The 23292-nt window shown below is 36.0% G+C and overlaps 1 protein-coding gene across 2 annotated transcripts in view; it reads right to left on the reverse strand.

Moving 5' to 3' along the window:
* Window positions 1–23292, reverse strand: part of SPAG16 (sperm associated antigen 16) — a 1197624-nt gene that overhangs the window by 294569 nt on the left and 879763 nt on the right. For both annotated transcript variants that reach the window (XM_027873434.1, XM_027873435.1), the window contains exon 15: window positions 2626–2752. In XM_027873434.1, coding sequence (XP_027729235.1) covers window positions 2626–2752 — 127 coding nt within the window. The remainder of the gene's footprint in view (window positions 1–2625; window positions 2753–23292) is intronic.

Here is a 23292-nt window from a genome sequence, read left to right on the forward strand (position 1 = left end):
TGGCAGCCATTTGAAGAATGGATTGTAGAGGGGAGAGATCAAAAGCAGAGAGAGCAATTACAAGTCCAGATCAGAGGTGAAGAGGGCCTCAACTAGGGTCATTGTGGTATTAATAGAGGGAAGAGATGAGAGAGATGTTGACACTGGGCCAGTAGGCAGTGAAGGACAGTGAAGAGCTCTGTTTTGTTTTGTTTTGTTTTTTGGCTAGGCAATGGGGTTAAGTGACTTGCCTAGGGTCACACAGCTAGTAAGTGTTATGTGTCTGAGGTCGGATTTGAACTCCTGAATCCAGGGCTGGTGCTCTATCCACTGCACCACTTAGCTGCCCCAGGACAGTGAAGATTTGAGGATAACACTTAGGTTGTGAACCCAAGTATACAAAGACAAAATGAAAAATAATCCCTGACCTCAAAAAGCTTTTGGTCTAATGGCAGGAAATACACAACATACACAGGTAAGTATGTACAGGAAAAATTTGAGGTAGAGAGAGAGATATGTAACAACTAAGGGAATGAGGAATGGCTTCTTTTGGAGATGGCACATAAGCTAATCCTCGAAAAAGAAAAATTAATAGGGATTCTAAGTAATAGAGGTGAGGAGAAGGTGAATTCTAGATCTGGAGATCAATCTATGTAAAGACAAAGAGGTAGAAATGAAATGGTAAATTTGAATACTGTAGGATTTCAATTATAAATTAATGTGGATGCTAAAACTTCATCTTTTTCATCTCTGGGTATTTAGCTCTTGGCTCCCATACTCTTCTTATAAAAAATGAATTACAGAATATAATCCAGAGGAGGGGGAGTATTTCAATTGGCCCAGTATCTACATCACATTATTTTCTGCTACGACAATAAGGTAGAAATATATATATAAATATTTTGCCTAAAGTTCTGAATATCTTCATGGTTAAAATTCTATAACATGATAGCAAATAAAAGTAATGAAGAGATGAACTGAAAAATATGCAGCTATGAAAATTCAGACAATTTTCATATATATCTACTACATTACATGAAAGGGCAAAGATGAACAGGTGCTGCTGACCGTAAACCTTATGGAATTTATGTAGTAAGTCATTTAAATCTACATTGTATTATACATACATTGTACCCTCTTTCCACACATGCACACAGGTAGACATGTATGTACATTTGATTCAGTGTGCATCCTCAATTTTCTAAAGAAACTAATTGTCTTATGAAAACTGTTAAAACAGTCATCTCCAACATGGACATAGCTATCAATATCTCATGTTCTAAGACCGTTCACTTAGAACTACAAAAGTATTCGCATGTTGGATTCAAAAGTTAAGTTCTCAGTTAAATATGCAAGGTGTTTGTAAAGAAATGAGAATGTTTTTACAAGCAATCAAGGAAAAGTGTCTCAGGTCATTATACAACCTACAGCCACATTTCTTGCACTGCAGGGCGAAGATGAACAAATACTAATGGACGAAAGTGATTAATTCTAAGCATGGGTTTACTTGTATCTAACTTGTATCTAGTATACTGACTGTATGCTATTTTTATCTTTTTTTCTCTCCACAGAGACTTTCTTTCCTGTCCTCTGATCTGATCTACTTGTAAACCTCTGGTAAAACTACTCATGAACATTATGAAACTTAGAAGAAAGGTCTCATAGTATAGAGGCCCTGCATTCCACAGTATCTGTTATAATTTTTTTTCTTCATCAAAAAGTACTGCTAAATATTGAGCTACTGTAACTCTGATCCAGTATTTATAACTACATTCATGAGCAATTACATTCACATCATGGTAGATTATATCAATACTATATAATCGTCATCATTAATAATTCCAGAAATTTCACTGGAAAAAGATAACTGGGACTATACAACACAGACATTATTAAATGAATGAAAAAAAAGCAGTCAGAAGTTGGTGACACAAAAACTCTAATGATATAAGCAGTCAAGATACACATCTATAAAAATTGTTTATATCTACAAGGTGACCAAATAAGTTGTTCTAAGTACATAAAAAGGTAAAACTAAAAATTTAAAATTAATTCTCTGTGCATGAACTTACATTTTCATAAAAATATGATATCCAAGGGCATACATTTAAATCCCGGCCTTTTAACCATCTTTGGCCAAAGGGCCTTGGTACCCTTCAGAAAATCTCTCTATATGCATGCTAGGTAAATATTGTGGTAAATATTCATGCCTTTCATTTAGCAGCCTATCCTGCATCATCATCATCATCATCATCATCATCATCACCATCATCATCACCATCACCTCTCTCTCTACAAAACATACATAATATTATAAATATATGCATATAGATATAATGTATGCATATATGTACATTATACAACCTATAGCCATATTTCTTGTACTGAGAAACCAAGATAAACAAATGCCGAAGGAAGTGATTAAGTCTAAAAACATATGTAAATATTCACATACATAACATGAATATTCATTCACATACATGCATACATATGTATATAACCACACACCAAAAGATGATATGCATTTGCAAAGAAACCATGGGTGAGGCCAACGAGAGAGAGGGCTGAAACTGGCATATAAAAGTCTTCAGAATTAATTTTAGCTTAAATTTTAGCTTTATCTCAAAGAAGTAGAAAAGATCATACCTGATGAATCAAAGGCCACCTCATTGCCTGGGCTTGGGCCTATATCAATAGATACCATTGGTAGAAGTTTCCGAAAGTCCCATATTTTTGTCACACCACAAGTGTCACAGGATGCAATCATGTGGCCCTTCAAAGTAAAAGAGAAAAAAAAGTTATTAATTCTACCTCAGAAAAATTGTACTACTGTGGGTCATTTTAAAAATCTATATACTAAATTTTAGAAAAGAACACAGTGACCTTGACAAAGTCACTAATCTCCTTAGCCCTTACTTTTCCTCATCTGTAAAATGAGCATATGGGACTTCTGAAGTCATGGCCAAAATATCCCTAGTGCCTAAAACATTGAATAGAATTTGCTTTCTTTTAAATAAAAAAGGGATCACTCAGTTCAAACACATGGTGCCAACTTATATGAAGTTTCAGGAGAAAATCTCTCAGTAGATTGAGTTTTAGGGGAAATTATCCTCCCCTGGTCCCCACCAATTTTGATAATGCAATAAACTTAAAAAGCAATGCAGCATTCACCAAAGAGTTCATTTTTAGATGAAATTGATGACAACAAACACAATTTCTAAAAATTTAGATGAAATGTCTAAGGCTTTTTCTCAAGTTCTTTACCAGTTTCTAACTTTGTCAATCACTAAGCGTGGTGCTGACAGGCGTAAAGAGGATAGATGATACAGACAGTACTGACTTACCATGGAGGAGCTGACAGACCAGGAAGAAAGACAGAGACACAAAGACATAAACCTATGCAGAGAGGCGGCATGCACTCAAGCAGCTACAACTATAAAGAAAAGTACTTGAAGAGGCCACAAAACTATGGAAATGGGAAGGACAAAAGGGGGTGGATTGGTAGGACATGGATATGTTTACTAATGTGACTAGATGGAGTGAATCCTAGCTAGAGTAATGATGAACCAACTACCATTTATTTTTAAATTCTGTAACTGTTGTCACTGGCAAAACAATGGCCTTGTCACAAATCTAATAAATGTGATGCTTAATCTTTTTATGGCTTAAAAAGAACATGGAGAACTTGGCCCATCTTCAAGTATATCAGCAGGTATTATTGTGATATTGAGAAGTTGTTCTCTAAAGCCAGAAAGCAGGGAAAGAATAAAAGGCAAACTCTGGCACAGAAGATATTGGTTAGAAATTCCAAATAATCTTTTGAATCTAAGGATTATGAGAATCTCAGAAACCAAGACTGAGAAGGTACTTTTGGAACTGTGAGAGTCAGGGGGCAGAAGTAGCTCTAATGAATGTATTAGCTTCTTCCCCACTCAGAGACTATCCAACTTAAGTAAAGGCAGTTTTAGCCAGAACATCTGGGCTGGTGTTTCCAAACATCCTTATGCTGTGGCTATGGAGATGATTATTTTTGATAGCAGAGTGAGAGCAAAAGAGCCATGTAGAATGCTTACCATCTACAATTTTGCCATAATTAGGCCATGAAAGGTCTAATTATGGCAAAACTGTAGATGGTATGTATTCCTGGATGGTTTTTCCTGTGTATTTGTATTTTTTTTTCTTACAGTGTGTGCATCCTTGGGATATAGCAAACTGCCTAAAGTCCAAGCCACAAAATACATTGAAGAGCTGGGCAAGAACTACTGTGTGTCATGAGACAGCTGAGAACTATGTTCTTGACATGTTTAGTGCCCTTGTCAAGTTACTCTGAGAATCAGAGCCTTAGAGAAACACCACGATTCTGTAGTCTACCTGTCCCATAACTATTGAGTGTTCAATGGAAGTTACTCATAGGCTGAATGAGAAAATGTAAGAACTTGTAGAGGTGGTTGCTTGGGTGACGATGAAGCAGTGGTTCCATCATGCCTCAGGTTGAAATTGCATTGCCACTGTCTAAATATGAGCTTGTTTTTTCATGCTTTGTTCCAGAGGTTTTAGGAGCTGACTGACCCAGTCTCAAAACATTTTCAATGGACTGTGTTAGAGCATCCTATATGCGTGGTAAACTGTGGCAATGAGGGATTGCCCATTGGATAAGCCGGTTCTTCTAATGGAGGGGAAAGTCATTTCTTGAGGGACAGTTAGAATTTTCAGCGTATTCGCTATATCTTTTTTACACTTTAGAATGTTATGAAGAGTTAAGAAATATTTAGAGCATTAAAGAAATGAATAGTTGCCTAGAACAATCAATCATATCTCATCTGTTCTACTGTAAGGCAAGTTTTTCAGGAGAGTACATAAATACAAATCCTTAGGGAGATGTTCTTAACTGGGGATCTGCGAATTTAAGAGAAAAATTGGATAATTGTCCTTCAATATCATTAGTTTCCTTTTTAATCCTATACATTTTATTTTGTTCACTCAAAACTTTCTGAGAAATGGCTTCACCAACCAAAGGGCTCCATGACACAAAACAAAATAAAAAAAAAATCCCTTGCATTACCAGATAATTTCATTTGACTTTCTTTCTACTGCTCTGCTTAGTACATATACAACTTATCTCACAGTTTACTTACATACATATGTTCCTTATCTTATTTTCATGACAACATGGAAAGTGAGTTTTGAATATCCATGTCTTAGACTGGTGGTCCTCAGAGAATAATCTGCTATGTTAGTTTGAATATGAGAATAACCATCCAATAGTGTCTTTGAGAAATGCTAGTAAGCATGGATTATTTTTCCTTTAAATGTTTCCCTTAAAATATTTCAGGTAGGGAAAGAGTTCATTTGAATTTTGGGAATTCAGTATAGTTTGCATGTGAATGTTAACTACGTGCTACTTGATGAGAACTTAAGATGGTGATAGTGATAAATGATTATAAAGATGGTACTTTACATTGGTATAACATTTTGCATTTCTCAGACTGCCTTCCCATGCATCATTTCATCTGATCTTTTTCAACAGCAATATTATTATTGAAATTAAATATTGTTGAATATTATATTATAATTATATATAATATATTAATATAATATTATAATAATATTGTATATAATATGGTATTATATTTGGTATCAATATAAAATATTGGTATTATATTCCATGCCCTGCGGTCCCTTAATGGAGAAATAGCTGAATCTTGTGTTATCCTGACTGTGTTTCCACAATACTTGAATTGTTTCTTTCTGGCTGCTTGTAATATTTTCTCCTTGACCTGGGAACTCTGGAATTTGGCTACAATATTTCTAGGAGTTTTCCTTTGGGGATCTCTTTCAGGAGATCAGTGGATTCTTTCAATTTCTATTTTGCCCTCTGGTTCTAAAATATCAGGGCAGTTTTCCTTGATCATTACTTGAAAGATGATGTCTAGGCTCTTTTTTGATCATGGCTTTCAGATAGTCCAGTAATTTTTAAATTCTCTCTCCTGGATCTATTTTCCAGCTCAGTTGTTTTTTCAATGAGATACTTCACATTGTTTTCTAATTTTTTGTTCTTTTGGATTTGTTTTACAGTGTCTTGATTTCTCATAAAGTCACTAGCTTCCAATTGCTCTATTCTAATTTTTAAGGAAGTATTTTCTTCAGTAATCTTTTGGACTTCCTTTTCCATTTGTCCAATTTTGCTCTTTAGGGCATTCTTCTCTTCATTGGCTTTTTGGAACTCTTTTGCCATTTGGGTTAGGCTATTTTTTAAGGTGTCATTTTCTTCAGTATTTTTTGGGTCTCCTTTAGCAAGCTGTTAACTTGCTTTTCATGATTTTCTTGCATCACTCTCATTTCTCTTCCCAGTTTTTCCTCTACTTCTCTTACTTGCTTCTCAAAATCCCTTTTGAGCTCTTCCAAGGCCTGAGACTGATTCATATTTTTCTTGGAAGTTTTGGATGTAGGAGCTTTGACTTTGTTGTCTTCTTCTGGTTGTATGTTTTGATCTTCTTTGTCACCAAAGTAAGATAGTACAGTCTGACTCTTTTTGCGCTGCTTACTCATGATCCCAACCAATTACTTGAGTTTCAAACTCATTGTTAAGGTAAGAATCTGTTTCCAATGTGGAGAATGTACTATCCCAAGCTTTGGGGGTTTGTACAGCTGTTTTCAGAGGTACTTCTAGGGACCTGAAAATTTTCAGTTCTTCCAAGTTGCTATGATAAGGGGCAAGGTCTTTCCTCTCCACTGCCACAACAAGCACCACCACACCAGCGCTCCTCCTCGCCAGCGCTCCTCCTCACCCCAGGACCACCCCTCAGAACTGTGACCCAGATCCAAGCATGGGCAAAGCAAGAGATTTCTGCCTCAGCCCTGGCAAAGAGATCCTTGCAATCCCCCTCTGATCAGCTACACGATTCCCCCTCAGTCTGTGGGCCAGAAGCTCAGGAGGCAGCCGCTACCCTTGGGCCACACTCGGGACTTGTGGCTGAGACCTAGCTTCTTCTCTCACCGCAGTCACAGACTTTTCCCACTGACCTTCTAAGTTGTCTTTGGTGTTCCTGGGTTGAGAAGTCTGGAAACTGCCACAGCTGCCTGTGATTCAGTCCTCTGAGGCCTGCTCCAGAGTCGCTGTGACCTGCGTCAAACTGTGCTCCTCTCCCAGCCCGGCGTGATATACCTTTCCAATCAGCCATCCAGGTTGTCCTGGGCTGGAAATTTGTTTTACTCTGTTTTTTTGTGGGTTCTGCTGCTTTAGAATTTCTTTAGAGCCATTTTTTATAGGTATTTGGAGAGGTTTGGGGGAGAGCTCTAGCGAGTCACTGCTTTCCCTCTGCCATCTTGGCTTAGCCCCCTAGGAATTCTAATGTTGCTGAAAAAGCATTGTCCCTAGAGTCTGGGCGACCTTGAGAAAGTCACAATCTCTCTAGGTCTGTTTCATCTACAAAATGAGGGGGTTGGATTAGACGAATTCCAAGATTCCATTTAGCTTTAACATTCTAGGATACTGTGCATAAAGAAAAAAAAAACACAACAACCTTGTGGGGTCATCAAGCAAATGACAGAGGTATTAAAACCCAGAAATTTCAATTGCTTTCAATATGTGAAGGTAATGACCTGCAACTCAGTATTAAGGTATAACTATAAGGAAAATGTTTAGGCTCATTAGAAGGAATATTAACATTTCCAAACATTTTTAGTTTTGATGCATTAAAGAGAGTCCCTCAAGCTGGGTCTGAGCAGCATGAAAGGACCAAACACATTGCATCACTCCTTAGAACTGATGGAGGCATCCTAGACACCCTTCTAGGGAGAGGAGATAAAAGAGCTGGGTGGGAAAGCAGAGGCTAAAGATAGAGGGGTTCACTATGTGAAGGAAACAGAATGGGGGAACACATGGGTACAAAGGTTTACTTCAGGTAGGAGGCACTGGAGAAAGACATAGAGGAGCTTCAGAAACCTCAGACAGCCACATTTCTGGTGCTAACATTTATTGAGTGATAGATGGCAAGAGACCATGCTTTATAAGGATGAGCCTGGGTTCTGACAAAGGTGTGTCAGAAATGATTGTTAGAACCCTCACACGTTTTCAAATATGATTTCAAATTCCTCATTCTCCAAATAACCTTTTTTAGCACAATAGTCTCAAAAATGGGTTAAAAGTCATGGATATACAAGTAAGAGTGTACAATTTCCATAAGGTCATTAATTTAGGACAGTGAGGGACCATAGAGACCTTTGAGTCCAATTCCTCTCTTTTACATAAAAGAAGACTGAGGCCCAGAAAAGTTGGGATTTGTTAAGGTCACATATATAGTGAATAGAAGAGCCAGGATCTGAACCCAGGTCCTAGGATATTAAAGGCATGGTTCTTCCCACTGGACTACTCTCCTTTCAGTGTATGCCAGAAGAGACAATGAACTCAAAGCAATTAGTAAATATTAAAGTCTGATGTAAATATGAGCTGTCAACCACCCCTCTCTATGGTCATCCTTTCTAATTCTCTCTCTTGTGAAATGATGGCACTGTCTGAACTCTATACCTTCACAACTTTTTGAGAAGCAAGGAAAAGTAATAAAGTAATCATTTTTTCAGAAGTGAGATCACCTGAGGAGAAGGTTCTGTGAAACTAACACTATTACTGACTTCAATTTAAAAAAAAAAAGAGGTGGACATTCTCTGCCAGGATGAATAAATGATCACAAAAGATGTTTGACTATTATTCTATGCCCAGTTGACCTCAGTTAAAATTGTGTGAAGAGGTCCTCTTCCAAGCCACATCCTCTAGAACTGTCTTTACCTTATTCCCCGTCACGGCTCCTCTAAGTGAAGACTTCACCAGTTAGAGCTCTTTTTCCATGCTATTGATATTATATGACTGAGCAAAATCAGAAGGATTTTGTAAAAACTGAAATGTTCACACTGGTCTTTGGGAAATGGGAAATATGTTATCTTTAGGCAGGAAACAGACTATTTTATGGGGATTTAAAGATGAGGAGTTTAAATGATTGATCACAATGACTGTAACAATGTAAATGGGGGAAAAACAACCAAACACTATAAATATAATGATCAAGTTTGACCCCAGAGAAGAGACAAGAAAATGCAAATTCCTCTCTTCTTTGCAGAGGTGGGAGACAGGGGTATGAATGACTGCATATTCAGGCAGACTCAGGTGATTTGTTGTTTGGGTCTATTGAACTGCCCTTTTTCTTCTCTTTTTTATTCTTTGTTCCAATGGAGGGATATTTGAGTGACAAACAGGAGGGATATGAATGAAAGTGGTAGAGAAACAAAACATATACATTTTTAAAAGAATATATATATATATAATGTGTATATATACATACATACATATATATCTATAGATATAGATATATATTCACACAGAGAAAGAGAAAAAGAGACAAAGAGGTTTAGTTGTTTAAATCTTCCATTCAAATAAGTAAATATCTTATTGTTATATAGGAGTGACTTTATGTTCTGAAAGATAATGCCGGAAAGGAATTCATTTTTGCAGGTCTAACTTGGCCAGAAAGCCTTAAATTATGGTTTAAATGATGGACCGTATGCCTATCCTTTGAGAACAAACCTAGATATATTCAGAGAGGTTTATCACTAAAAAGCTGGCAGTAGTGTCAGACACTGTGCACTAATCTACATCTATACTCCCAGTACATTGGAATCAGATTAAATTATAATTGAGAAACATTTAACAAAATAAATAAAAATGCAATAAAACATAATGTTTATATGTAGTTGTCTAAAAGTCTGCCAGGATCCTATGAGTTAGTGGGTTAGTGGTCTCTGGTTCTACTTGAATTTGTCAGCACTTCTGTAGACTATGTGCAGGGCCATAGAGAAGTTGCAATCTGTGTTAGTGGATGGAGCAACCATAAAGCTGAATTTATAAATTCTTACAAATGTTAACATATATCTATTTGGAAAGTAACTTCCTCTTAACCCCATTTTCTCTCCACCTTTCCCAACTATCTTGGGTATGACATCATAGAAGTTCCAATGTTATCTATTGTCTTTGACTCAAGAAATTCTTCCTCCAACACTTGTTAGCTGTGTAACTAGTAGTACCTTAACCTCTTTAAATCTTAGCTTTCTCGTCTGCAAATTGACAATAATAATACCCGTCGTATATTCTTTAGATAGCTATTGTGAAGCTCAAATGAAATAACATTTATAAAGCATTTTGAAAACCCTAAAGTGTCATATAAATATCTAGTCACACTCATCAGGTCAATTGGCCCCTCGGAGCCAATAAGCTTTGATTTCTTTTACTGATAAGGGTGTTTGGGTAAGAAAGTTTCGATGAATTTAACCATGTCCATGCCCACTACTTAAAGACACTTCAAAATGTACATACATTCTTGTCTCCGGTCAGCAGCAACGTTCTCCTATAGGAAGAATGTTATTTCAAAAATGAAATTCTAGCAGCTATATGTAGAATATAGTAGAAGAGACCACCTTGGAATTTTAGGAAGATGAGTTAGATACAGGGCTTCTTGGGGTCTGTGAACTTTTTAAAAATGTTTTGATAACTGTTTCAATATAATCGGTTTCCTTTGTAATCATGTATTTTATTTTATTTTATTTCATGTTGAAAAATATTATTCTGAGAAGAGATCCATAGCTTCACCAGACTTCCAAAGGATCCATGATATAAAAAAATTAAGAAACTCTGATTTAGAAGGTTATGTCAATTTTCTAATAATGAAGTGATGAAGGATAAGAGTAGGACTGAGTAAGGCTATGAAAATGGATATAAAGGCATACTGATACCTCTTGAGAAAGATCACAGATTGTTTGTGGTGGCAATTCATTCCTCCATCTAGAATACCAGTCAAGATTCCCAGAGAGGGGGGATTAATCCTCATTTGGCCCTTATCATTTACTGCCTTGTGTTGGTAATGTTTATGTATGCATGTTACAAGCACATACTTTATCTCACTAGCTTTATTTTTACTTTATTTCACTAGCTCCATCCAAGTTTCTAACCACCACCAAACCATGTCTTACTCGTTCCTGCTTCCCCAATATCTAAAATAGTATCTAGCAGGTGGAAGATATTCAACAAATATTTATGGATTGATTAATTTCCTAGATATATGCTAATGAATGGGGTAAGCATAGATTGGCCTAACTTCATTTCATGCTCAACATGGTGCCCAGACAATGAACTTATGCAAGTAAAAAGAATGGGGCCCAACAGAGCACTTGAAAACCTTTGTATTATAAGAGCAATTCTTACAACTATGTTTTATTCAAGGAGAAATGGAAATTACTAGCATGGTGTGTGAAACTAATGCATTCTGCCTCTGGCACTAAGCCTCTCCTAAAAGCTCTAAAGATATATTTTATAATTCTCATATGAGTTTCCTTCATTTTTATTCTCATTATTGGCATTAATTCAGATATTCATGTATGAGATCTTTGTCTTTGCACTGAGGTTTCCTTCTTATATGCTTGGTTATATTACTGCACACTTTCTGTGACATAGGTACATAGTAACATATCATAATGCCAAATCAGGAGACTATGATTTGTGAAATATGAATGAATAAGGCACAGAGATTTAAAATTAAAACTAAAGCTTTGAATCCAATATCTGAAAAGTGAAGCTGTGTTGAATTGGTTTTGTCTGTGCCTCACTGTTTACTTCAATAGAGAAATTTCAATTCCGTTGCTGTTCCTAATAGTAAATATTGAATCACACAGTCTTTTTTTACATTTCAAAGAGATCAAATGTCATAAATTGGTTCTTCTCCTTTCCCTATTTTCAATCCTTCTGCACTCTCTCCCTTTGTGATTTCATCACTTCAATGGCCTCAATTCCTACCTCTATATTGTCACACCAGACCTTTCTTACGAGCTCAAGATCAACATTTCCAGCTTGCTGTTAGATATGATGACCTCAATATCCTTCTAGAACTCAAACTCAACATGTCTAAAGTAAACTCACAACCCTTCCTTTGAACTACCCTTGCTCCTAACTTTCCTCTTTCTGTAAATCTTGTTACTATCCTTTCAGTTACCAGACTCCTTTGAATCCATTCTCCTTTGTCTGAAAACATCCAATCAATAGCTAAATTCTATTGACTTTATCTTCTTCCATTTGTTACTTCTATCCATTCCTACTGTCAACAATTTAGTTCAGAGTCTCCATTACTCCTTACTTGAGCTACTGCTATATTCTCTTAATTGGTGTTCGAATGTATCTCTTTCTGTGTCCTTCTCCAATCTGTCTTACACATATTCTTCAGAACAATATTCCTAAAGCAAAGTGCTGATCAGATCACTTTCCTAGCCCCAAAGCTTCTAATTATTTCTCATCACCTGTGGGATAGCCAAAATTCCAAAGGATGACATTAAAGATCCTCTATGAACAGACACTAGCCTCAGTGCTGTCTTCTATCATTTCACTTTCTTAATTTGATGCCCCAAATGGATTTCTGATGATATCAGATTTCCTAGACAAATTGGACTATACTCCATTCCTGAATATACTCTGTAATTTTTTTCTGTGTCCTTACTATGGGCAGCTAAGCGGAGCAATGGATAGAGTGCTGGGGCTGGAATCAGGAAGACTTCTCCTGAGTTTAAATCTGACCTCAGGCACTTACTAGCTGTGTGATCCCGAGCAAGTCATTTAACCCTGCTGTTTGCCTCAGTTTCTTCATCTGTAAAATGAGCTAGAGAAGAAAATGGCAAATCACTCCAGTATCTTTGCCCTCCCCCCCCAAAAAAAAACAAATGGAATCGGACATGATTGAAAAATGACTGAACCACAAGGAAAAAAAAATGTCCTTGCTCATTATCTTCCTTCTACCTAAAAAATAAACTTTCCTGCATCTTCACCCACTGACATTCCATCACCCAGCTCTGTGCCTTCGCGCAGAATATCCCACATGCCTGGAATGCCCTCCCCAATCAACTGTGTCACTTAAAATCATTATCTTCTTTGAAGACTTGGCTCAGGTACCACTATCCACTTGAAGTCATTTCTGCTCTTTCCAGGTGTTTGTGATCTCTTCTTCCTCTTAGGACTTTGCATTTCTTGATCCGTGTATTGGTGGAGAGCAATAAGGCTGGATTTGAGTTAGAGGATAGTGGTTCAAATCCTTGATATGTGACTTGCTCTTTGCGTCGGTTTGCGCAAGACCCTTGACCTGGTTGGGCCTCAATTTGCTTGTGATTAAAATGAGAGTGTTGAAGATCTATCAGATGACTTTCACCCCTATATCAATGAACTAAAATACAAGTTGAAATGTGAAAAGTGCACAGGAAAGGACAAATAGAATGTCATGAGATATGTTAGGAGGGAGAGATGAATCTGAACTGCGAACACGGTAGAAGAACTCATGAAAGAGGTGGCTCCTGGACCAGAATGGGGACTTTTATATGGGGAGAGATTTTAATCAACAATGATGTGAAAACAATCCATTATAAGCATGATAGACAGCATATGCTGAATCATAGTTATGAGGTAGGAGTGAATACCCCAAATTTGAGTGCCTTATAAGGCCATATTTGTGTTTTTACTAATTTTGCAAGGTCCTACTCTGATATCTCATACTACTGCAGGCATGACCTTGGGTTCTCAAAGGCTATGCCAGTAGAGGGCAAGTTCTATCAAATTCTACCATGCTAGAAAGGCATTGAGTATGGCCTTATTGACAGACAATCTCAACTTATCAAGATCCAGCCCCCAGTAGTTAAATTAGGAAAGATTCATCACCAGTGATTTGGACACTTAATAATGAATCCTTTGGCCATAGTGACTCATGAAACAAAGTAAAATAAAAAAATGTCCTACCATCCTGTGTGGCACTCTTTCTTGTATGTACGGTAGTAGTTGAGTGATGAAAAATGGTGGCAGAGGGGACTAAAAATCACAGTTTCTAGAGTATTTGTAAACAGCTATGTGGTGCAATGGATGGAGCACTAGGCTTGGAATCAGGAAGAATCATATGAGTTCAAATCTGACTTCAGACACTTACTAGCTATGTGACCTTGGGCAGGTCACCAACCCCTGTTTGCCTCAGTTCTTCATCTATAAAATCAGGTGGAGAAGGAAATGGCAAACCATCCAGTATCTTTGCCAAGAAACACCACCCCGCCCCAAAACGGGTCATGAAGAATTGGACACAATTGAAAAATGACAGAACTGAAAACACTAACTTAGTTATGGGATATTTGAAATAAAAAATTTTTAAAAAGGGGGGCAGCTAGGTGGCACAGTGGATAGTGCACCAGCCCTGGATTCTGGAGGACCTGAGTCCAAATCCAGCCTCAGACACATAACACTTACTAGCTGTGTGACCCTGGGCAAGTCATTTAAGCCCATTACCTAACCAAAAAAAAAAAAAAACACAAAACAACAACTTTTGAATGACCAAAAAGTATGCATAGCATTGGAGAAAATAAAGTTTTACTCTTCACATTCTAACTAGAAATGAAAACAGAAGAAAAAAGGAAGTCACAAGCAAACAGAAAGATGATTCACAATTTTTTCTTGGAGAAGAAAATAAAAGAGTTGGCTAAGTTGGTTTTATCATGTGTTCAAAAGAAAAAAGAAACATCATTTCATGGGTTATCTGATCACCTTTTATTGCAATGTGTATTATAAGTATTTACAAAAAGCGTACCATGAAAATAATTGTAACTTCTATATCACCATCTGGTACAAAAGATGAAGGGGTAGGGAAATTTCACTAAGAATCTGATAAGATACTCCAGAATTAAATCAACACATCCTTGGATGTGACTTTAATGCAAAGATGGGAATCTGAAAGGATGGTGAAAAATATGTTGGAAAATATGGTTCAGGTGCTGGGAGTGAGAGAGGCCAAAGACTTATAGACTACACAGAAGCCTCACATCTATATATCAAAGATAATTCTTTGAAAAATGAATTTGAGGCCACTGGACAATTCAAGCACTGAAAAACATTAAAAAAAATGGAATGGATGATTTTGAGGACTGGCCTATTGCTAGGCCCTGACTTACAGAAGTATCTTCACTTTTGACTACTTATTGACCCAGTTATGTACTTGGAAAGTCCTCTGTACCCAATAACTGGTTTGGTCAGCTACAATTAGGGTTAAAAAGGAAATTCTAGCAAAGTCTTAGTTTAACAAACAACTTAATTTATGCAAAATTGTCAAACTTTCCTAATCACGATGTGCTTGTGGCCAATGAGGGTGGAAGGGGTCAAAGTCCAGACCACCTGACAGGTGGCTGCCCCTTAGGTCCCTCTCCCATTCTGTACCTGAGAATCTTCCCCACAAAAACACTCAGATATAAGGGCAGAGACCAAGAAATTTAGAGTCTCAATTGGGGTACTTGTCCCACAAAACACTCGAGCCACCATTGTTTTGTGCACCCATGGGACTGTTAGACTAGGAAGCTGCAAGCCTGCTTGCCTATGAGTAATAAATTGTCTGACTCATGAGCCTTCTCGGTACCACCTCACCCACAATCTCCTCATAATGACATATATATATATATATATATTACTCTTTCTGACTAGGACTAGGTGAAAATCCCACTTTTGATGCCACTACTTATGTGACCTTGGGTAAATGCCTTAAACTCCCTCCGTTTCCTCATTTATAAAATGAGGGGTTTGGACTAGATGGCCACTGAGTTCTAGCTCTTCATCCTATCACTCATATTTAAGCAGTGAGGTAATGGAGTGAATAGAATGCTGGGCATGGAGTTGGGAAGACCTGAGTTGAAATACTGCTTCCAACATTTATGAGCTGGACAAATAATTTAACTTCTCCTGGTCTCAGTTTCCTCATATGTAAAATGAGATTGGAGTTGCTGCCCTCTAAGGCCTCTTCCTAAATCTATGATCCATTGGTGATCTTATATGCATTACTGATATGAGAGTTATGCCCTGTCTATGGACAATCAGAGCACTGGCTTATTAGAACACATATCAAAATAAAATTTATTTGAAATAAAATAAAAGAGATATATGCAATTGAAATAACTCTGACCTGGCCTACTTGGAGAAGTTATTGATACTGAAAGATAAGAAATAGGTGGAGAAAAAGACATCTACACTGATTATAATAGTATCATAACAAAATTTTAACCGATATAAATCGATTGCCAAAATGGATATTGTCTTGGCAAGTGAGCTGAATGTTTCCTAGCTAAGTAGTAAGAAGTGGTACTAAAGGTAATACTGATTTAAAATATAAACTTTGTAAAGTATTAAGAAAAATAGTGGAACAGAATAGGTACACAACATATTGAAGCAAACACATCTAGTAGCCTAGTATTCAATAAACCCTATTTACTGGGATAAGGAGATGATATTTTTTAAAAACTTCTGAGAAAATTGAAAGAAACTGAAAACCTCACATCTTATATGCAGAAAACTTCCAAATTGATATATGACCTTGATGTAAAGAGTCCTACAATAAATAAATTAGAGAAATGAAAAAAAAAAATTCCTACGAGGGATATGGATAGAAGAAAAGTTCATAGCCATACAAGAGATAGAGAGTAACATAGAAAATAAAATGGATGATTTTGGTACATAAAATTAAAAAAAATTGCATTAATAAATCCAATAATGCTAAAATCAAAAGGGAAACAATAGGGAAAAATCTTTGCAACAAGCATTTTTTTTTTCTGATTAAGGTCCTATTCTAGGAGTTTAATAGCTGAAAACTACACATAAGCTTTTAGAACTCTGTATAAGGAAATGACTCAAACTTAAAATAATAAGAGCCATTCCCCAATTTATAAATTGTTTAAGGCAGCATTTCTCAAACTTTTTTTTTTAGTCTCAGAACCTTTACACTCTTAAAAATATTGAGGACCTCAAAGAGCTTTTGTTTATGTCAGTTATATCTATCAATATTTAACATGTTAGAATCTTGGTCTGTGAACAGAGCCAAGATGATAGAGTAGAGGATGCACTGTAGCTGAGCTCTCCCAATATTGTTCCTCCAAACAACTTTAAAACCTCAACCTAAAATCAAGTTCTGGAGAGGTAGAGCTAACAAAAGGTCAAAGTGAGACATTTTTCCAGCCCAAGAAAATTTGAGAGGTCAGAAGGAGAGATACCAGTGGTGGGACTTAGTGGTGAAGACAGCTGCAGTAGCAGCTTAAGGAGCTCATAAGCCAGAGATAGTAAGAGGTCCTGAAAGTGGGTCAGAAAAAATTACAGAGGACTCCAGTGCTAGCACTGGACATAGGATCAGATACTGTTTGTCAACTCCATTGTCTATACTTGCTTCCAGGTAACAATTCAAGGGTGAAGAAGAACATTAGAGATCATCAGGGACTAGGGGCCATGAGAAACAGTTTCATTTTCAATCACAAGGGATCAGGAACCCTGAGGAACAGTATTGACTGTGATCCCAAGGGAGCAGGGGCCCTGAGGAACTGTATTGCTTCTAGTCCAAAGGGAGGAGGTATCCTAAGGAGTAGTGGCTGCACTTGAGGTTGCAAGGATCAGAACTCTTCCTGGATAAGGACCAGAGCCCAGACCAGGAGAGCAGTAGGCATGCCTATTTCCAGATCATATCACCCTGAAAGCACCCAAAACTCCCAATCCCCAGAACTAGCTCTGAAAACAGCAGTGCAAAAAAACCTCTTGTGCCAATACTCCTCTCCCTCCCCCCTGCCCATGCCAGGAATAGAGTGCAATTTTATAAAGTTCAAAATCAAGAAATGGGCAGGGAAAATGAACAAATGACAAAAAAACAAAAAAAGAACCTGACCACAAAAAATTACTAAGGAGACAGGGAAGATTAAGACAAACTCAAAAGAAGATAATGATGTCATAATAGCTATAAGCAAAGCCTCAAAAGGAAAAAAAAATGTAAATTGGACATAAGCCCAACAAAAATTCCTGAAGAACCAAAAGTAATTTTTAAATTCAAATAAGAGTGGCAGAGAAAAATAAAATTAAAAAAGACAGTGAGGGAAGAAAATTATAATTAACAACTTGGTAAAAAGAGGCACAAAAATACTTAAGAAAATAGCACCTTAAAAAGCAGAATTGGCTAAATGGAAGAAGATGCACAAAGCTCACTGAAGAAAATAATTTCTTAAAGATTAGAACTGGGCAAGTGGAGCTAATGATTCCATGAGACATAGAGAAACAATAAAACAAAGTAAAAAATTTAAAAAAAATAGAAGAAAATATGAAAGACTGCACTGATCACCTTGTGAAAGAGATACCAAAATGAGAACTCCCACAAATATTATGACCAAATTTCAGAGCTCCCATGGCAAATAGAAAATACTTTAAGCAGCCAGAAAGAAGCCATTCAAATATTGTGGAACTGTAGTCAGGTATAGTGACTATAGTCACATAAGATTTAGCAACTTCCATGTTAAAGGAATGGCGGTCTTAGAATGTAATATTCCAGAAGGCAAAAGAACTAGGATTACAACTTAGAATCACCTACCCAGCAAAACAGAGCACAATCCTTCACACACATAAAAATAATGAATACTTAATGAAATAAAGGACTTTCAAGCATTCCTGAGGAAAAGATTGGAACTTAATAGAAAATATGATTTTCAAATATAACACTCAAAAGAAGCATGAAAAGTTAAAGATGGAATAAAAATCCTAAGGGACTCAATAAGGTTAAAATGTTTACATTCTATATGGGAAGATGACACAAGTAAATTCTGAGAATTTTATAATTATTAGGGCAATTAGAAGGATTTCAAATACAGATGGCACAGGAGTAAATTGATTATGTTGGGATGGTCTAAAAAATGGATGGGTGAGAAAGCTGGATGCACTGGTTAAAGGGGAAAGGGAAAGGCAAAATGGGGAAAATTATCTCACATAAAAGAGGAAAGTAAAGAAAAGCTTTTAAAGTGTAGAGGAAAATGGAAATGGGTGGGCAATGCTTGAACCTCACTCTCATCTAAGGTGATTTAAAGAGGGAATGCATACACAAATACACACACACACACACGATTGTGTATTGATAGCTATCTTACTAAACGGGGAAATACAAAGGAAAGGGAATAAGAGAAAAGAGGATAATAAAAGGGAGGATGGATAAAGGAAGGAAGTGGTCAGAAGCAAAACAGATTTCAGAGGAGGAGCAGAATAAAGAGGTTAAACATAAAAAAAGAAGATGGGAGGAAATGTACAATTCACAATTATAACTGTAAATATGAATGGGATGAATTCACCCATAAAATATAAGTGAATAGCAGAATGGATTAGAAACCAGAATCCAGCTAATGGTTACAAGAAACACACATGAAACAGAAGCAGAGTTAAAATAAAGGGCCAGAGCAGAATTTATTATGCTTTAGCTGAAATTAGAAAAAAAGCAGGCATGGCAATCATGATCTCAGACAAAGCAAAAGCAAAAATAACTCTAATTAAAATAGATAAGCAGGGAATGTACATCTTTCCAAAAGGGCACTATAGACAATGAGTAATACTTAATTTAATAATATTTAACAAATTAAAACTGAAATGGGTAAATATATATTTATTAATTTAAAATAACAATAATAAACCTATTACCTGTAAACATAAATAATGTTTTTATCAAAAATAATTATTTTCTAAAAAGTTATTTTGAAACATGACAATATTTTACATTTTGATAAATTTCTTTAACATCTGGCTTATTTGAAGACAACTGGAATCTCATCTGTTTCTGCATTAATATGCTCTAACACTGTTTTGGTTAAAGTATTTGAAGAAAATTTGGCCTCGTATAGACATGTAGTTGAAAATGGGAATATTTTAATGGTCTTTTCAGATAATTATTGTTACTCTTATTTGATACTACACCAAAACTCATTAAGTGGTTTCTTAAAGGCTAATTGCAAATGTCAATGAACTTTTCTTACTCAGTTATATTAAATCCATTGGTCTATTTTGCACTTCAAATGGATCTTCAAATGTTTCATTATACAATATCAAAATTCACAAACGCCATCACCCATCTCATCAGAAAAGTCTTTACATATTGGGAAGATGTCAAACCCACAGTGGGAGATACGAATTTTCCAAATTCTAATTTTCATTTCAATTTTATCATTGGCAACAAATATTGTCAGTTGTTTTTCTTGAAGTGACAGGCTCATTTCATTCATTTTTGAAAAAAATATGACAAAGAAGTCTGACTAACTACAGTTTTGTTAGTCATTCTTTCATTACAAGAAAATAGAAAAAGTATGAAATAAAAGGATGTTGTTAACAATAAAATAGGATTCTTGGAAATCTAAATAGAGTAGGATGGCAAGAGAAAATATGAACTCTGAAAGAACAGGTGGCTAGGAATAAAAGTGAGGAGGAATTTGATTTAATCAATGTGGAACACAGATTAGGTGAAGTAATAGCTGGGAATTGCCTGCCAGTATTTAGGAAAGAAAAAAGGTGCACCCATTCCAGGGTCCTTGAAGCACAGAGTCAATGTTGATGCTCTGTAGTTTTAACTCACCAAGGGCTAGGCTTGGTTGTGCTCTCATGGTAGAATACTGTGTTGGTCAGATCCCCAAGGGCTTAGTTGAATGCATAGTATGCATCCACTCAAAAATTTAATCCCAAAATAAGATGGCAAAAAGGTAAGGGATACCCAGTAAATAGTCCACCTGTGGCATAGGCACTCAATTCCTAATCTATAATGCTTCAAAAGCAAAGGACCCTGGAGTCCCACAACCTAGATGTGAGTACTAGAGTTCTGGATCTGAGATGTTAAGTTCCATTGGGAGCAGGTACTCAAATTTCACAGACAGTAGAGGTTATAGTTTGCAATCTTAAAGGAAACAACTGCACGTATGAGGTCACAGAACCAATGGATGATTTATCTTCATTTTTGTTTATATAAACAACATTAAAAACACTTTTAGTACTTCAGCTTCTCTGACCTTACATGCTAACTGCAACAACTTCTCATCCCCCATGTATGGTCCTCTGAATTCTATCACTGATCCTTCATTTTCAAGCTACTCTGTTTCATCCTCTTCTGAAATATCTTGCTCCCTCCTCTCCACTATTCTACTTGTCTGTGGTCATTAAGACCTCAGCTGGGAGCTCTGCACACAATCTCTGAAAGTAAGTTACAGCGTTGTTACAGTGTAATGATAATAAAACTATTGGTTTTTTTGTCTATAATGATATCATTTGGGTCTGACTAATTCATAAATCTTAGGAGATGAATAAAATGTAATATAGTAACCCTTGATACTGCACTTTAGGAATTCTTGTAGGTGTATTAATAGATATTTAATTTCAGTAATTTTGGAATGCACACTCTGCTTCCCTTCCATCACTCCCACATTGAAAGGATAGCTCATTTTTTTTTCCTCAACATGTACTCCACATTTTCTGTCTTGCTCTGTAAAACACAAGGGATCTTTCTCCTCTGTTAAGTAAGACATTCCTCATGGGATTTGAAGAGAGCAGCACAGTATCAACTTGGAGCAGTTTTTGCATAAATTTGCATAAGAAGTCTAACATCACTGAACTTGTAGATGGGACTACATCTGAAACAGTATGCTAAAGATGACAATTTTGATAATATGAGTACTTAAAATAACCAATCTGTTTTTCTTTTTAACTATGAATTTAGCTCTTTTATAATTCAGGACCAATCAAAGCGAAACAATGAGGTACAGACTCTTTGGAAGCATGAGTAGCACCCCATCTTGACAGAAGGTCAGATGGTTGGCCTGGGAGTAAGGAATTGAGGATGTCTTACAACTCACTTATTTCATAGATGTAAGAACCAAATCCAATTTCCAAAGCACTTAGAAAACCTCATTTTTAAAGTTACAGAGATATATGAGGAATAGCCATTTTTTTGTTTTTCTGAAATTTCCAGAATTAATATTGATGTTCTTTCCTAAAATAAAAATGTTCTTTTTGAGCTCATTGATCATTACAGAAAATGTAGCTTGTGTAGACCCATTAAACCCATTTTATTTATTGTTCCAGTAACCTAAGGTGTTACTCCACTTGGCCATATTCTATTTTAATGCAGTCAATTATTGTTGATTAATATGGTATTTACTGTAATAACATCACCATGATAAGCTGTGATGAATTTATTTGGTATTAGCATGCTATCAATTCCATAAATTCTGGACACAGGCACAGCAAATATCACAAAGACAATTTAGGTCACCATAGTATTTATGTCACAATTATGCATGTTTCATAAACATGCTTTTGTTGTTGCTATATTAAAGTGGGAAGAGAATAATAATAATTATTAGTATTTTTACAAATTGCAGCAAAATAGTAAATATTATGCTTTTTCTGGTAAGACTTAGAAGGACTATATGGCAGTACTTCTTTTTTTTTTGTACCAGAAGATTTAGCTCAATAGAAATAATGGCATTTTCTCTCTCTACTAACTAGTTTTAGTAATTTTAACCCTAATCTTAAGGAAGATCTCTAATGTGATTTTTTTTCATATATAGAAAGCAAAACATAGAATCAGAGATTTAGAGTTGGAAGGGATTGAAAATATCATCTAGTCTAACAAGCTCCTATTTTTTTTGCAGATAAAACACTGAGGCTTACAGAGGTTAAAAGGCCCTACCTAAGTCTCATAGGTGCTGTCAAAGTTGGACATGAAATGAATGTCCTGTGACTACAAATGTAGAACTCTTTTTACTATACCAGATTGTTCAGTCATTCTACCATGACACTTTGGTTTAACAAGCATTTTTTTCTGTAGATGCTAAATTATTGGGTCAGTAACTTAAAAATGAATTATAAACTCACAGTTACAAATAGTATATATATATATATATATAATATACACACACACACACACACACACACATATATACACACTACATATATATATACACTACATATATCTATATATACATACACTACATATATCTATCTATATATATATATATATCCATTATTCATCATGTAAAACATAATTAGAGAATTTTTTAGTAGGATGGTTTCTTTCAAAAATCTTATGTTACAGGCAGACTTTTTACATTCACACAATGACCAAAAATGGTTCTGAAGAGATGATGAGCTCACAGTACATAACAAGATATATTTTCAAGTCATAGCCAATGTGGGAATTTGTTTTGCTTGACTATGCATATTTGTTTTTTAAAATTAATTAATTTTTTTTTACAAATTTATCTGCTCTCCCACATGCCACTTCCACCAATCTCCTAATTAAAAAAAACTCCTCACAATAAGAATTCATGATTCAACAAAACAAATCCCCATATTTGCTATATCCAAACATTCATGTATCATTGTGGATTTTAAGTCCATCACCTCACTGGTAGGAGGTGGGAAGGTGGGGGTGTGATTCACCT

This window comes from Vombatus ursinus, unplaced genomic scaffold, assembly GCF_900497805.2.
Source record: "Vombatus ursinus unplaced genomic scaffold, bare-nosed wombat genome assembly UNPS02014802.1, whole genome shotgun sequence".
In the NCBI taxonomy this organism is placed as follows: Eukaryota; Metazoa; Chordata; class Mammalia; order Diprotodontia; family Vombatidae; genus Vombatus; species Vombatus ursinus.